Source organism: Budorcas taxicolor, chromosome 11, assembly GCF_023091745.1.
Source record: "Budorcas taxicolor isolate Tak-1 chromosome 11, Takin1.1, whole genome shotgun sequence".
Taxonomy (NCBI): domain Eukaryota; kingdom Metazoa; phylum Chordata; class Mammalia; order Artiodactyla; family Bovidae; genus Budorcas; species Budorcas taxicolor.
This window is the reverse complement of record NC_068920.1, coordinates 105,900,649-105,916,638: the sequence shown is the minus strand read 5'-3', so window position 1 is coordinate 105,916,638 and position 15,990 is coordinate 105,900,649. Positions and strand designations below refer to the sequence as shown.

General features: G+C 52.1%; 1 protein-coding gene and 1 pseudogene across 1 annotated transcript; both read right to left on the bottom strand.

Annotated features, from left to right (window-relative positions):
- Positions 1-1,822: 1,822 nt before the first annotated feature.
- On the bottom strand, positions 1,823-10,785 carry NT5DC4 (5'-nucleotidase domain containing 4). Its single transcript, XM_052648244.1, is given in 19 exon segments — positions 1,823-1,915; positions 2,455-2,532; positions 5,285-5,345; positions 5,697-5,750; positions 6,164-6,332; positions 6,507-6,573; positions 6,819-6,926; positions 7,724-7,756; positions 8,282-8,365; positions 8,624-8,677; positions 8,869-8,962; positions 9,311-9,392; positions 9,447-9,482; positions 9,485-9,537; positions 9,745-9,840; positions 9,921-10,038; positions 10,143-10,234; positions 10,334-10,345; positions 10,709-10,785. Coding segments are annotated over 19 exon segments (1,461 nt in total).
- Positions 10,786-14,205: 3,420 nt separating this feature from the next.
- LOC128055687 (60S ribosomal protein L10-like) lies at positions 14,206-15,757 on the bottom strand (annotated as a pseudogene).
- Between the last annotated feature and the right edge of the window lie 233 nt (positions 15,758-15,990).

Sequence of the window (15,990 nt, the reverse complement as noted above, 5' to 3'; positions counted from 1 at the left end):
AAGAGTTTGCATGCTGCATCTAAGACCAGGTGCAGCCAAATAAATATTTTAAAAGACTGAAAACAGAGCTAAAAATATACTTTGTGTTTCTTTAAAAAATAAAGACACAAGGTCAGGGGTACCTAGTCCTTTCCTGGAAAACTTGCCCCTGGTGACTCTGAGGCCCAGAAGTCAACACAGGAAGAAGAATGAAAGGTCTGGAAGCTTCCGAAAGTACAAGAGATGTCAAAAAATGTGAACTCTGAGCACAGGGCCTGTTGTCCCTTATTTATCCTCAGATATTCCAAATGTTTCCCCTATTTACCCACAGAAAATAAAACTAGTGAACTGGATCACATGCTTTCATTTCAAACATATAGATATATTCCTTCTAAGCCTCCACTGAGGGCAGGAGGAGAACGAGGTGACAGAGAATGATATGTTTGGATGGCATGCATTGGCGCAAACTCCAGGAGACAGAGTGAAGGACAGGGAGGCCTGGCATGCTGTGGTCCATGGGGTTGCAAAGAGACACGACTGAGAGCCTGAACAACAACAAAATCCTCCAGATGATACCATTAACAAGAAAAGTGAACTCAAATTCAGTAAAGGGCGAGGGCTTAACACCATGGAGGAACTCCAACTAGAATGAAGAATCAAGTTATAAAATCACAAGTAGGACTTTTTATAGATTTTCATGCATGTATATACATCAAGTTCAAAGATTATCTCACTGTCTTTCACAGTGACTGGAAAGAACAGTTAATGAAGTCATCGATAACCATTGTCTTTACTAGTAACAAAATCAAAAGTGCACAGAAACACTATTTTTAAAAAGAAATTGATAGAAATAAAAATGGATGAGAAAGGATACACTCAGGGGAACTGGGTTAAATAGTTCCACTTGGTACACACAAATGGCCCAGCGGCCAGGGAGAACAGGCCCCCTTCCTCCTCCCTGAAAGAAGGGCTCTTGGGCACCAGATCTGTTATATTTAGATTTCAATATGGTTGCTTTCTCTCTCCCGTATTTTTCCTGTTATCTGAAAAATATCTCATAGAAGAGGATGGGGATGCCAGCCATGTCCTGGATTCAGTCTGCCTCCATGCAGCCCTCCTGGTCCTTCTCTCTTTGCCCGCAGCCTTACAAGAAACAAAGAAAGCTGGTTACGGAACCTTCCCAGCTTCACACAGTGACTCCCAGCCAGGGGTAGAAAATGTGTCCAAATGCCTTAATTTGTGCTGGGAGGGAGATGAGGGGATCGAGTAACCAGCACATCCCCAGAGAACCCACAGTTACAGAGGGGAGCGGGTCTAGTCCGCTGGTGGGTTGGGAGGGAAAAAATAGTTGCAAACCACTGGTCTAAGATTTGAAATAGCTCAGCTGGAATTCTGTTATCTCCACTAGCTTTGTTCAAAGTGATGCTTCCTAAGGCCCACTTGACATCACACTCCAGGATGTCTGGCACTAGGTGAGTGAACATACCATCATGGTTATCTGAGTCATTAAGACCTTCAGTTCTTCTTTTGCTTCTGTTAGGTCCTTGTCATTTAATATTATCGATGTACTTGAATTTTGAGCTTCTCCTGGGCAGGAGTAAAGTGGCTCATAATTCAGCTTCTACTATGTCAGGCATATGAGAGGCACCTGGTGAAAAACACTGGTGGAAAGAATGTACACTGAGCCTGGAGCCACCACACTAAAGGGAACTGATAAGATGGGCATTTTGTAAATCAAGCCTTGGGAACACCAGGGTAGAAACAGGAACCCTCCTGCAGGGCTCAGGGCTGCAGAACTAGGTGAGGAGCCGAGCCTGCCACTCAGGAGAGCTTGGGTCTCCTCTCAGAGGGCAGAGTCATAGAGCGGGCGAAGAAGGAGCCCCTCCACATTGTGTCCATAAAAGTTGCCTGCTGAGGAATCCTGGGCGGGGAGAGTCTGTGTTGTCACCTCTCCCAGAATGAGGATGGATCTGTCAGAGGAATGATCCAGAAGAGATGCGGGGAGATATGGGCCCCCATTCAGTTAGCCGAGCAGGACCTGTGAGTCTGACAGCCAGTGGTTCTTGGCCCTCTCAGAGCCCCTGCCTCGTCTTAAAACCAAGTATTTTCTAACACAACACTGCAAATCAACTATACTTCAATTAAAAAATAAATAAATATTTTCATTTGCTCTTCTTGATTCTGAATTGAGATTCATAGACAATATGATTGTCTCTATAATCTTAACAATCAATATCATACCTTAACTATAACAAACGAGAAATGAAAAGCAACATATAATAAAATTATATGTATTCCTACATGAATATTCAGGAATGATTGCACTGGAAGACAAAATAGCTCCCACAGACCTTCCAAATAACCCCTCGGGTTGATACTGCTCCACTGGGACCCCTGCTCTAGCCCAAGAGGAGCCGCCAAGTCTCTGAGCTCCCCAGCCAGTCAGCTGGCAGCCCTCATTTTCCAGTAACTCACCCTCTGGCTACAAGAGAAGAAGCTGAAGGCGGGAATCAGACCGGCCCTTTCTTGCTCCACTGCTGTCTCATGGGGCATCTGTAGGGACCAACACAGGAGGTGGAGGAGTGCCATTGGTGCTGAGGCCTTCCAGAGTACCCAGGTACACATCAGTACCCCCCAACGCCATCCTCTGCCCACAGCTGCCAGCTTCCTGCCCAGTGATGCTACAGAAAAGGGAGCCCAAGAGGGTCAGCAGGAGGAGGAAGTTTCTGGCAGATGGATTTCACTTCCTCAAAAATCCCAGGCAGCACTGCTGGGTAAGTTCAGGTTTCTTTAGCTCTTTCACCTGGGCACTCCGGATGCTTGTCTCTACTTTAGCAATGGTGTCTAACTGCACAGTAACGCCTCAGACCCCCCATTTTGCCTACAGGAATCCTCCAGCCTGCTCATTTAAAAGCCCAGAGATGAGACGAGGCTGCACAGTGAAAGCTCAGTGTGGCAGTGTGGTGCAGGGGGACAACGTGGCCCTGGATTCAAATCCTGACTCTGCAGTCTACCTAGCAGCAGTCTGAACCTGAGTAATTTAGGTTCTCTGCGCTTCCAGTTCACCGGTGGTAAAATGAGGAGAAAAAAACCTACTTTTCTGAGTTATATTAAGCATTCAGCAGAATCAATTAAAAAAAACACACCCAGCCCAGAAACATAAAATGGTTTCTCCTGCTCTCAATTATCAGGAAGGCAGCTGAGAGTGGCAAGAAAAATAAGGTTTACGGAGCCCCAGAGAACTAGCTTCAAGTCTAGATCCTTAACTGCAGACAGTACATCATCTAAGATGGAAATAATGACCGCTCGTTGGGGGAAGGGACATGCGTGCCCTGGGGAGCTCTGCACTGGTCAGACTCATGGCCCCCATGAACCCTGTGGCATCACTGTCGCCTTCACTTCCCTGCTCTTGACTGAGGAGCATTGCAGGTCTTCCAGAGGAAAACCAGCTGGAGTGTTTACTATGCAGTCTGCTGTTGGCTGCGATCACTGTACTGCGGTTACTGAGGGTAGGGGGACCACAGCCTTCCTCCTTGAAAGCGGTATCATGTGTACTAGGGAGATAATGCAGTCTCAGTTTAAACCAGGAGTTAAAATTGAGCAGGGGGAAAACTTCCCAGCAGAGGCGTCTTATCTGTAGAACCATAACCCCTCCAGAGCATTCTTTATGAGGCAGACAGTTATCTGCAAGGGTTTGGCCCGTTTGTGCCTGGAGATGGGAGAAGGGGGTCTGGTGACCTCAAATGCTCTTGGCAAGGCCAAGCACCCACGGGTCCTTCTGGGACGGAGGTTCAGGGATGCTCAGGAGGTTCCGCAGGGACATACCAGCTCCCAGGCTGCCCGGTACAGCGAGCTGAGTGGGTGGTACAGGAAACCGAGGCAGGTGGCTGTGTAGAGGTCGGCGTAGCGCATCAGCTGGCTGGAGAAGAGTGTCTGGCGGAAGCCACACCAGAACAAGCTGCCCATCACACTGTAGCACAGGTCCAGCTCCCGGCTGACACTCTGGCAGAGGGGCAGCTCACTGATTCGAGATCCCATTCCCACCCACGCCCAGGACCTGCATCATCCACAAGCAAGCCTGTCTGCCAGGGTCAGGCCCAGCTCTGCCCTCCTGGGAAACAGTCCCCTAAGGACATTGAGGCCCTCGCCCACCACAGGGAAGGAGCTGCCATGGCGCTCAGCCAGCCCGGGCTTTGGGAGGTGGGGCAGCTCTCTCTGCTCGGCCCCAGGCCCCACTCCTTGCTTTCCTGCCTGGCCCTGGAGAGCGACCAGCCTGCTCTACACTCTCAGCATCACTGACTTTCTGGTAAGACCCACACACCCAGCCCCACTCCTGCCCCACCCCCCTAGCAGGCCCCCGCCTCATTACAGGCCCTGCTTTCAGAATCTAGAAAAGCATTCCATTCCCTCGTAGTACAGTGGTTAAAAGTCTGCCTGCCAGTGCAGGGGACACGGGCTCCATCCCTGCTCCAGGAAGGTCCCACATGCCTCGGGGACAACTAAGCCTGTGCACCACAACTGAGCCTGTGCTCCGCAGCAAGAGAAGCCACCACAGAACGAAGCCCGTGTGCCACAACCAGAAAAAGTCCACGCACAACAGTGGAGACTCAGGTCAAAACAATAAACAGTTCTTTTAAAAAAATAAAAGTGGTCCAATGTTACTCCCAGAGTGACCAAGGACATCCTTGTTACCCTCTCTGTGCCTCAGTTTCCCCATCTGTAAAATAAGGGTGACAATCCCTGTCCAGTCCCCCTCAAGGGGCTGTGGGAGGATTATATGGCATGAAAGCACTGAATTCCCTACAAGAGGTTCAGCCAAGATCCTGCACTATTGGTCCCCACTGGGCCTGGGAAGGTCGAGTGGCCTGAACCTCTGTGGGACTCGTCCACTTCTAGTGACTGGTCAGGAATGACACTAGGGAGCGTGTCCTTTCCTTACCCAGACACACCAGCGCATCCACCCTAAATCCTGTCTTCTCAGGCCCTTTGTCTGGCTGACCCCAGACTCGAGCCAGGCAGTCGGTCGGTCACATGAGGACCCAATCCAGGAGGCAGGTGGTTCTCAAGGTTAATGGTGGAGATGGAAGAACCACAACCCTTCAAGAGCACACTGCTGTCATTCAGCACGAGGGCCAGCAGAGGGCACAGGCTGACAAGGCCCAGTGGCACTCCTGGAGACGGGGGGAGTCATAACTGGGCACTGGAGACCTGGGAAAGAGCTAATCCAGGCAAGCAACCTGGAGTCACACGCCTCACCCTCCGCCCCACCAGGCCCATCCCCTCCTCCTCAGCACCCTGCTCTTACCTGAATCTCCCTCTCGGTGGAGTTGATGAGTTGCAGGCCATAACCACTGTCATCTGTGTGCCTGGTGCAAAAATGGTCACTTGACCCAGGAGGAGAGGAGCTGGGGGCCCTGGAGTCTCCAGGTACAACCTCCCCAGATAGCATGGGGAAAGAGGCACTCTGCGGGCACGCAGTGGGGGTGCTGAGCTGGGTGTGTGCCCACGTGTGAGAGGGTCAGTAGTTCAGGAGGAAGGGCCTCGCGGTCAGTGTGAGTGTCTCAAGGGGGTCAGAGTCCAGTTTAGTAGGGAAGCCCAGCCTGAAACAGATCGTGATTTCCTGAGCAACCAGGCATGGACCCTGCTGCCAGGCGTGGACATGGACCCTCCATCCAGCTCCCCTCCCAGGGGAGGGGGTCACAGGTCAGGGCTCTCACTGGTACAGGTCTGCTAGGTGCGCATCCAGCCTCTTCAGCATCTCCATTCGCTCTGAAAAGCAGACAGGTGACGGGGGCATGACAGCCCAGCCTACTTTGTCCTGGGCCTAGCTCAGCTAGTGAGGTCAGGGTGGAAAGATCACTGGAGTCTAACTCCACTCCCCTGCCCCGGGCCCAGCTGTGTGCATAACATCCTCCGCCCGCTCCTTACATTGAGGGAGACTCCGCCCAGGGCAGAGCAGGGAGAGCCCTGTGGGACAGATGCCTTCAGGCTGTGTGACTTTGGGCAAGACACTTAACCTCTCTGGGTCTCTGTTTCCTCATGAAAAAACAGATTCACTCTCATAAACCACAGAGCAGACAGTATGATCATGGTCAGTACTGACCCCACATAGGGGACGATGACCATGGTACAGGCTTTAGTGTCACTGGCCAGTGCCCCCTGCTCGTCTGCCCCCTACAATTCATCCTCTCGGCCCCAGATGCCCAGCTCCCGGGACAGCTCAGGAACCACCAGACAAGTCTGCTAGCCCTGCAGCTTCTTGGACTTGAGGATGTCCCCAAAGATGTGATCGCCGATATATAGGATGTCCTTCCCCCGCACCCCGAGCAGCTCATATACCATGTCCGATGACCCTGCCAGACCAGGGGAGGACAGGCCCACTCACAGTCCTTCCTGTCCTAGGAAGCAGACTGGGGACAGGGGCTTCTAGTCCCGTCCTGGCGGGTAGGCCTGGGACGTGGGCTTCTAGTTGAAGGCAGGTTGCTAAGGAGGAATGGGAGGGAGGAGGGGGAAGGGGGAGCTGGTACCTCCAGAGTAGACAGCACAGTGCTGGTGGGGGCTGGTGTAGGTACCAACACAGAGCTTGCCCATGTCCTGGAAGGGGCAGAGGGGTGCTCTGGTCAGAGACGGTGGGGGGTTGGGCCTGGCAGGAGTAGCTATGGGGTGAGGAGACAAGGGGGACACAGAGGGCCCTGAAGGAGTCCCCTCCCTGGATCCCTGCCTCTAGGGACAGAGAGCAGAGCAGCCACCACCAAGGGCAGGTCAAGCCTGAGAGGCGGGCTCCCTCCCCACAGTGCAGTCCATGGGTCAAAGAGGACAGGCCTCGACCCCTGCACTACCATATTGACCTGTCTCAGCACTGTGGCCTCCACAAAGAAGTGAGACTTCTGTGTGTCCACCGCGATCAGATCAAAGTAGGACCTCCAGGGCCTGGCTGCAGCCTCAGCCTGCAGGCGGGAGGACGAGACGTGGCGGGGCACATGGCGAGGCACATGCCAACACACGCGCTCAGCCTGGAAAATCTGATTCAGGCTCTCAGCCAGGTCCTCATCCACAGCTGCCCCACCCACACCTGGCCGGGATGCCTGGCTCTGGACCGGTGAAAACTCACCAGCTCCCCCGTCTCAGCCTTGGCCTCTCAGCCAGATGGGACATCCAGGGGCTCAGGAACCGGGGCCTCTGACCACCCAGCATCCCCAGCCACGCTGGCAGGAAGTGCTCAAGAGGTATTGGCAGAGGCCAGTGTTGGATGTCTAATGGGCTGTGTCAGCCCCTGGAGTCCCTCATAACACAGAGTCAGAGACCCAGAGACACAGGATGAGAGCACAGGTTCCTCCCCACCCCACCCCCCAGCTGGAGCCCTGCTTATGCATTAGCCGCCAGGTCCCCACAAGGTATGTCACAATCCCCACCCCCAGGCCTGCCAAAGCCACTTCTCACCCCCTCCCTCACCCCCTTCTTCCCCATCCAGCCCCTCCCCAAAATATCTAGTCACTTTTCCAAGGTCTCCCCACCCCTCCAGGCTCCTCCCATAGCCTGGCTGAAATCACCAGTCTCCCACCCACTGGGGAAGTTCCAGCACCCACTGGGGAGGTTTCAATGGGCCCACTCAGGTGAAATGATCCTTCCCATACCCTTGGTTCCTCCTGGAGGAGAGAGCTGGACATGGGAGGGACCTGCAGCAAGGTGGTCTGGCCTCCCTGCCCTAGACACAGCCTCCACCAGCCAGGCCCATGGCACTCACCTCTCCAGCATCTAACAGGTAGGTCATAATGGCCTGGCAAGGACAAGGCAGGAGTTAGGGTACCTAGCTGGGTCGGACCAGGGGATGCCAAGGCCCTCAGCCCACAGGTCACACCGGGCACCACAAGAGCAAGATGGAGGGGAAATGGATAATTTCACAGAGACCCTAGGCCTCCCTGGTGGCTCAGGGGTAAAGAATCAGCCTGCAGTGCAGGAGAGGCAGGTTTGATCTCTGGGTCAGGAAGATCCCCTGGAGAAGGAAATGGCAACCCACTCCAGTGTTCTTGCCTGGGAAATCCCATGGACAGAGAAGCCTGGCTACAGTCCACGGGGTCACAAAAAGTCAGACACGGCTGAATGACTAACATTTCACTGAGACCTTAAAAGGCCAAGAAACGGAACCCAAGATACCAACCAGGCAGTGAGGGTTTCACCCCTACTGCTTTTCCACTCCCTCACTGTTTCTGCAGGGCCTCAGTTTCCCCAGAGCCAGAAAGGAAAGTTCTCTGGCCCAGAGGCTGAGCTCCACCCCTCCAACCACTTCCATTTACACACTCACATCTCTGTAGTTGTAGCTGCTGTTCGTGGCCAGGAACACTTTTCCCACCTCCTTCATCTTGTCCAGCAGGACAGGGATTCATGCCTGGGGCAGAGAGAGAAGCTACCTCCAGCACTGGGGCCTCCCCGGAGCTGCCCTGGGAGCCTGTTCTCAGGTTTCAGCCCCATGGCTGGGCAGGGGGCCCCAGGTCAGGCAGGAGAGCAAGGAACAAGGCCAGGGTGCAAAGCTCTGTCTACATCTTGAAGAAGGAGCCAGAGAAAGGCAGAGCATCCCCACTGCCCTGGGAGAGGAGGGGACAAGGGGGACAAGGCTTAGTCATGACCTTAGTCTAAGGCCACTCACATCCTTCTCCAGGTATTTCTCTAAGTCCTCCAGGGTCTTCTCCTTGAGACAGCCCTGCAGGAGGGAGCAGAGCTGTCTGTGAGTTCACATGCTCATGTGCGTATGTTTGTGTGTGCACACGGGCATGCGTGCACATGCCTACATCCAAGATGGAGGAACCCAGACCACCATCCTCAACCAGAAGCAGAGTGAAACCTTATGGGGTCTGGGGACCTGGATGTGGCCTGGGGTCCTGGGACACTCACCAAAAGGTGGACATAATCCATGGCATCCGTCACATCTTGGAAGAGGCTTCGGAAGGACATGAAGAGGTTCCCGTGCTGATAGCCCGTGTCACAGCTGAGTCAAGCCAAGAGGGAGGCTGATAAGGGCCCCTGAGGTGACCACCACCCTGGAGCCCTACCAGCGGGACTCCTTCCATCCACAGTGAGCAGGATGCTGGGTCCATGTCCCAGCCCTCTTGGGAGGGGTGTCACCCTGTGCTGAGGGTCACCCCTTGGGGATATCGGTTATAGAGTTGGGGGCTCCCACATCTAAGGCCTTCCCACTGAGTTCTTGTAGCCCTTGGAACCCCTCAGGAAGAGCCGCTGCCTCTTGCTGGGGCCCCCACTTCAGGGCTTGGCCCCTAAGGGGAGCAGTATCCTGCTGGGTCACCCCGGGCTGGGGGAGGGAAAGGGCTCAGAACGCACTTGATGTAGGGAGCAGCCAGAGAAGAAGTCTTTCAGGCAGGCAGAGAGGTAGGTTTCCGGGAGTGGGGAGAGTGGTCAGTCTCTGGTCCAAGGATCCAGGCCAGAGCCGGAATTACCTCACCATCAGCCCTCACCAGGCAGGTTGAAGAGCGTGTTGAGGATGTGAAACCCTGCAGATCATCCCCCTGAATGAACTTGCTGGGGTAGAAGCTCCAGACCTCCGCCCTGCGGAGGGAGTGAGCACTGTGCCCTGATGGCTCCTCCACAGCGCCCCCAGTGGTCGGCCAGGCCCTGCCACTCCTTCGCCCCTCTCCCCATCTTCCTGTCCCTCTTTCTCCAGCTGGCATTGCCGAGCCCCTGCTGTGTGCTTAACTCAGCCCCCAGCCCCACCGTCTTTCCTGTAGCATCCTTGCCCCGGAGCCGGTGCCTTACTCCGAGAGGGAGCAGAAGCCGTGGGTGCCCAGTAGCACGTTTCCGTGGGCATCCACCTTCAGCAGGTTTCCGTAGAGCGCGTCGAACACCAGCCCCCTGGGTGAGGGCACAGAGGCTGTGAATGGGGTGCCAGGCCGGGACTCGGCTCAGCATCCCGCCCCCCGGGCCCTGCTCACCTGGTGGGGAAGGTGGGATCGTAGGTGTGGCGCAGGATCTCGTGCGGGTACCCTATGCACACCAGGCGCTCCAGCAGCATCTCGAAGGCCAGTGTCTCGTAAGCCAGGGACTTGTAAGCTGCAGGCCGAGCAGACCCAGGCCCATTGGTGCCCATTCCCCAGCCGGCACCCCTGGCCACCAATTCCTCACTCGCTACTCCCACCCCTCCCCCTCTCCGCTACCAGCCAGAGTGTAGTCCATGTCAAAGCCGAAGCAGCCAGTCTTCCCCATCGCCAGGCTGCGGTTGACAAAAATCCTGGAAAGGGGAGAGTGTCTTCAAACTCCAAGGGCCAGGGCTTCCCTGGGCCTGCGTGTGTCTGAACACATGTGTGTATCTGAACACGTGTGCCAGTGTGTGCAGGGCTCCTCTCACCGTGGCAGTGTGCTGGGGGCATCCCCAAGAGCAAGGATGTGCCCTGGTCAGTGGGGGTGTCACTTTCCTGATCGAGGTCACTGTGTCCAAGCTCAGAGATGTTGCGTTTGTCCCAGGTGGGCAGCACAAAGCACCAGGTCTGAGGGTGGGAGAGCCCCTCCCCCCACTGAGTGTACACAGTCAGTTTTCCATGTGGTCAGCCACTGCCCACCTACAGGAGGATGTTCCCTTTCAAGAGCAGGGGCTTGCCTGTGTTTTGAGTGTCATCATCTCTGTGTCTTTGAAGGAGTCAGTCACGGGGCTGCTGTGTTGTGTGGGGTGTGTCGGGAAATGGGGTGTTTATCATGATCCCCTCAGCTCCCCCATCCATCTCACCACTGATGCCAGTCCGGCTCCAGGGCCTGCGGCTCCCCTCTGGGCTCCCTTAGCTCTCCCCCATCCACACTGGCCATCGCCGCCAGGAGTGAGAAGGCAGTGGTTCCTTCCGCTGTTACCTGCCCACTATCAGTGGTGTCCAGCAGCTCCCCTGTCCTTCACACCTTCAGACACCACTGCTGGCCCTGCTGGCCCCACCCTGGGTCCCATCTCCTCCTCGTCTGAGGGAGGAGTCAGCCAGGACAGTCTCTGGTGTCCCTTCTGTTCCTTAAGTGCCTGTGCCTGGGTGCTCAGTCGCGTCCAACTCTTTGAGACTCCAGGGACTGTAGCCTTCCAGGCTCCTCTGTCCATGGGCTTTCCCAGGCAAGAATACTGGAGTGGGCTGCCATTTCCTCCTTCAGGAAATTTTCCCAACTCAGGGATCGAACCCACATCTCTTGTATCTTTTGCATTGGCAGACTAGTTCTTTACCAGCTGAGCCATCAGGAAAGCCCCTGTTTTTTAAGAGAGAAAGCAGTAATAAGGAAGAACAATTCATCTATATTATACTATCTTCACTTCTTGGATTTATGCATCCAAGGACCACAACGACCTAGAATGTAGCAGAGAACTCAGAGTGCAACAAACATGGGGTTGCAAAGGCAGGAGACTCCTGTGCTTTAAAAATAAAAGACTGTCCCATGACAGAGGGTACCAGAGAGAAGTATTTTAAGAGCTTTGAGGTACTGTTCTGAGAATATATCTTTCTGTTCCTGAGTAGTGTGGTCCACTGTTAGAACACTTAGAGTTTCTTTACCGTAGCTCCAGGTTACTGTGCTGAACTCTGCGAAATTTCCCTTGGAGTGTCATCTGAATATCAAGTTTGCTTGCCACATTTGTGGCTTCCTCAAACCAAAATTCATGATAAACTTCGATATTTTCCATCACTTCACTTACTGAATGCAGCATGACAGTCAAGCTCTTGGCTGCACAGAAGACATGACTGTGTCTACTGCCTCATCTTGAGTTACAAGAATAACCTAGAAAACCCAAAAATATAAGTGTTCTGTGGTTTACCTAGGAATAATACACAAAATATTGTGGCTATTTTTAGTGAAGAAAATCAATTTTGCATAGTTAATTTCAACCTAAATAGAATGTGAATTTTGTTTTTTAAAAAATTCTTAATACATAAATAAAAGTGTCTAATAAAGAAAAAAAAGGACTTGAATTTTTGTTTTACAAACAATTCTAGCATGTCGGGTTATCAATCTTCCTAGCCCGAGGCCATTTAAAGAAGTAATTTCTGGAGACTTCCTTGGTGGCTCAGGGGTTAAAAATCCACCTTGAGATGCAGGTGACCTGGCCAGGGAACTAAGAACCCGCATGCCATGGAGTAACTGAGCCCACTACTGAGTCATGCATTCTGGAGACCGAGCACAAGGAGAGATCCTGCAGGACGCAACCAAGATCCCGCCTGTCACAGCCAAGACCCGACACAACCAAGTAAATAAATATAAATTGTAAAAAGAAAAAAAGAATTGCTAGAAGTGTGCCTAGTTGCTCGGTCGTGTCTGACTCTTTGCAACCCCATGGACTGTAGCCTGCCAGGTTCCCCTGTCCATGGAATTCTCCAGGCAAAAATACTGGAGTGGGTTGCTACTTCCTTCTCCAGAGGATCTTCCTGACCCAGGGATCAAACCCACATCTCCTGTGTCTCCTGCCCTGCAGGTGGATTCTTTACCCACTGAACTATCAGGGAAGCCCTAGAAGTGGAGCTATCAAAAATGGAGCTATAAGAAATGGCAGATGATTAGAATCTCAGAATCAGGAAAAAAAAAAAGTACAAAAATGAGTGCCCAAGAGCAGAGTAATTGTGATCATTTAGTGCAGAGCTGTAAACAGGCCCTGTGCTGTGCTGTGCTTTGTCCCTCAGTCATGTCCGACTCTTTGGGACTCCATGAACTGTAGCCCGCCAGTCTCCTCTGTCCATGGAGAATCCCCAGGTAAGAATACTGTGGTGGCTTACCATGCCCTCCTCCAAGGTATCTTCCCAACCCAGGGATCGAACCCAGGTATCCCGCCTTGCCGGTGGATTCTTTACCGTCTGAGCCACCAGGGAAACCCAAACAGGCCCTAAGGGTCCATAATTGCTGGTTTTGCAACAAAGCACGATGATTTCCATTTAGAGTTCTGACCTGGATCATCCAGAAAAACTTAAAGGATATAGCATGTCCTCTTTTAAAAAGGAACACAAGTTTATGATACATTTGATAAAATGTTCTCTCCAAAATGGCCAAACTAAATGAAGTTAGGCACTGTTGAAGGGATAGAAATTATCTGGGGGGGAAGAAAATATTTCAGTGAAATAGTCCCATCCTTGGTAATTGCAAATGAACAATGGTAAGATGGTGAGACAAGAGTATGGAGGCTGCAGGAGGTACGTTAGCTCATTTTCACCCACCTCTGCCTAGAGCCCTCACCAAGACCCTGGACTTCGCAACAGCGTGGAAGACAAAGGCAGAGGGAATGTTTCAGGGGAGGAGGCTAAAGAGACATGCCAACTAACTGCAGTATCTACTCTCAGATATTCAATCAGGGAAGGGGATTTAACCCAAGGACATAATAAGGTCAACGAATAAGACTAGACGATCAACGGCAGCTTAAAGCACTGGCTCAAGGTCAGTTTCTAAAGTTGACACCACAAGAAAAATATTCTTGGAAAATACGAAAGTATTCAGGGTGAAGGTCATGACATGTGTAACTTACCTTCGGATTGTTTAGGGAAAAAATAATGCATGTACACGTGTGTGTGTGTGTCCATTTGTGTGTGTACATACTGGCAGGGACAGATGATAAAACGATAAAACAAATGGAGTAAAATGTTAGCAACAGGGAAATCTTTTTTATTTTCGGTGGTGGGGAGGCACACAGTTTGTGGAATTTTAGTTCCTGCACCAGGGATTAAACCTGGGGACTCGAGAGTGAAAAATGAGGAGTCCTAACCATTGGGAACTTCCCTGCTGGCTTAGCAGTAAAGAATCCGCCTGCAATACAGGAAACGCAGGAGACTCAGATTCAATCCCTGGGTCGGTAAGATCCCCTGGAGAAGGAAATGGCTATCCACTCCAGTAACCTTGCCTGGAAAATTCCACAGACAGAGGAGCCTGGCAGGCTACAGTCCATAGGATCACAAAAAGTCAGACACAGCTGAAGTCACTAAACAACACCACCACCACTGGACTGCCAGGGAATTCCCAACAATAGGTAAATCTTGGCAAAAAGAATAAAGATGTTCTTCGAATTATGTTTTATTTTTACAACTTTTCATAAACTTTTGGAATTATTTCCAAATTTTAAATATATATTTTTTAATTAAGGAGGTCCAAGGTGCCCACATTACCACCTAGAATGGTCACTTCTGCTCCCACTTTCTTCTGAGCTCCCAGCTGGGCCCTTCCCATCCACCCAGAGGCAGCGTAAAAACAGGACCATTCAGCCTGCAATCCTGTTGATTCTCACACCCAGGCTGTGCCTGTTTGGAAGGTGTCCAGGCCCAGCATGTGATGGCCTTGTTCCCCATGGCCACCTGACACTCAGAAAGGTGGCCAGATCTGGGGCGCCCAGGGCGTGGGGTAGGGCAGTCACCGCTCACACTTCACCTCCACCTTCAGCCAGAGGCATTATTCCAGATCACACAGTTGGTCCAGTGCAGTACAGAGTTTGAGGGGCCTTTTGTTTTTTGGAGAAGGAAATGGCAACCCATTCCAGTATTCTTGTCTGGAGAATCCCATGGATGGAGGAGCTTGGTGAGCTACAGTCCACGGGTCGCAAAGAGTCGGACATGACTAAGTGACTTCACTTTCACTTGTTCCCCTGAGTTTGGAGAAACCCTCTCAGAATCACCAGAAACTTCCCGCAGACTGGGCTTCCTCACACAGGGGTGGCTGGTATGTGGAGGGATCAAGATGGGAAGTGGAGCAATACATCAGGAAGGCCTTTTTTCTGTTTTAACAAGAAAGTAGGATTTATTGGTGAGTGTGATAAGAAGGGGGCAGCGCCAAGGCTCTCCTGAGCACAAGGCCCACCATTTGCCCAGGGGCCACCACTAAGGTTGTATTTGACCACACAGTCATCTGGGGTGAGCCACTTTTCTGTCACCATGTTTTCAAATTCATCTACATTAAACTTAGTAAGTCCCAGGACTTCTCCAATGGTCCAGCAGCTAAGACTCAGCGCTCCCAAGACAGGGGACCTGGGTTCAATCCCTGGTCAGGGAACTGAGATCCCACATAACACAGCTAACAATTCACATGCTACAACTAAAGATCTCGAATGCCACAACTAAGACCCGCCCGACTCAGGCAGATTTTATTTTTAATAAATAATAAACTCAGTAAACCCCCACTTCTTGGAGACATGGATCTTCTGGTGGCCAGGGAACTTGAATCTGGCCATGAATAGGGTCTCAGGGCTTCCCTGGTGGCTCAGCAGCAAAGAATCTGCCTGCAAAGCAAAAGCCACAGGAGACACAGGTTCGATCCCTGGCTGGGGAAGATCCCCTGGAGAAGAACATGACAACCCATTGCAGTATTCTTGCCTAGAGAATCCCATGGACAGAGGATCCCGGCAGGCTACAGTCCATGGGGTCACAAAGATTTGGACACATCTGAGCAACTTAGCACACACCAGGGCCTCAATCACATGCTCCTTGCTCTGCAGCTTGGTGCAGATGGACATTATAATTTGGCCAGTGTGGACCCTGGTCACTGGGTCCTGGGGCTTTCCAAAGGCACCATGCATACCTGTCTGGAGTCTATCAGAGCCTAAGAGCACAGAACAGCATCTTGTTGATGCAGGTGATGTGAAGGGGTGGAGCCACACTTGGATGTGAAAGCTATCTTTGCCACAGCTTTTCACCATGTACGTGTTGGCACACATACAGGCAGCCTCTGGGGCCTCGGAGGACAGCTGCCTATCCTCATCAGACACTGTGTGCCCATAGAGTGAGAACTCATCCACTTTTGCCTTCTTCTACCCCAGGTCAAAGATGTGGATCTTGGCATCAGGGACATTTCAGCAGAAGTGAGACTGGATTCGGCTTGTTTTCACGATACCAGTAATACCAGGCAGGGCAGAAGGTAGTGGCAACAGCAGGATCTTCAGTGGGAGTGCCAAAGGGAAAGAGCCATCAGGAAGACTTTTTTGTTTGTTTGTTTGCTTTTCTTGGCAGCATGTGGGATTTTTCATGCAGCATGTGGGATCTTAGTTTGCTGAGCAAGGATTGAATCCGCTCCCCCTAC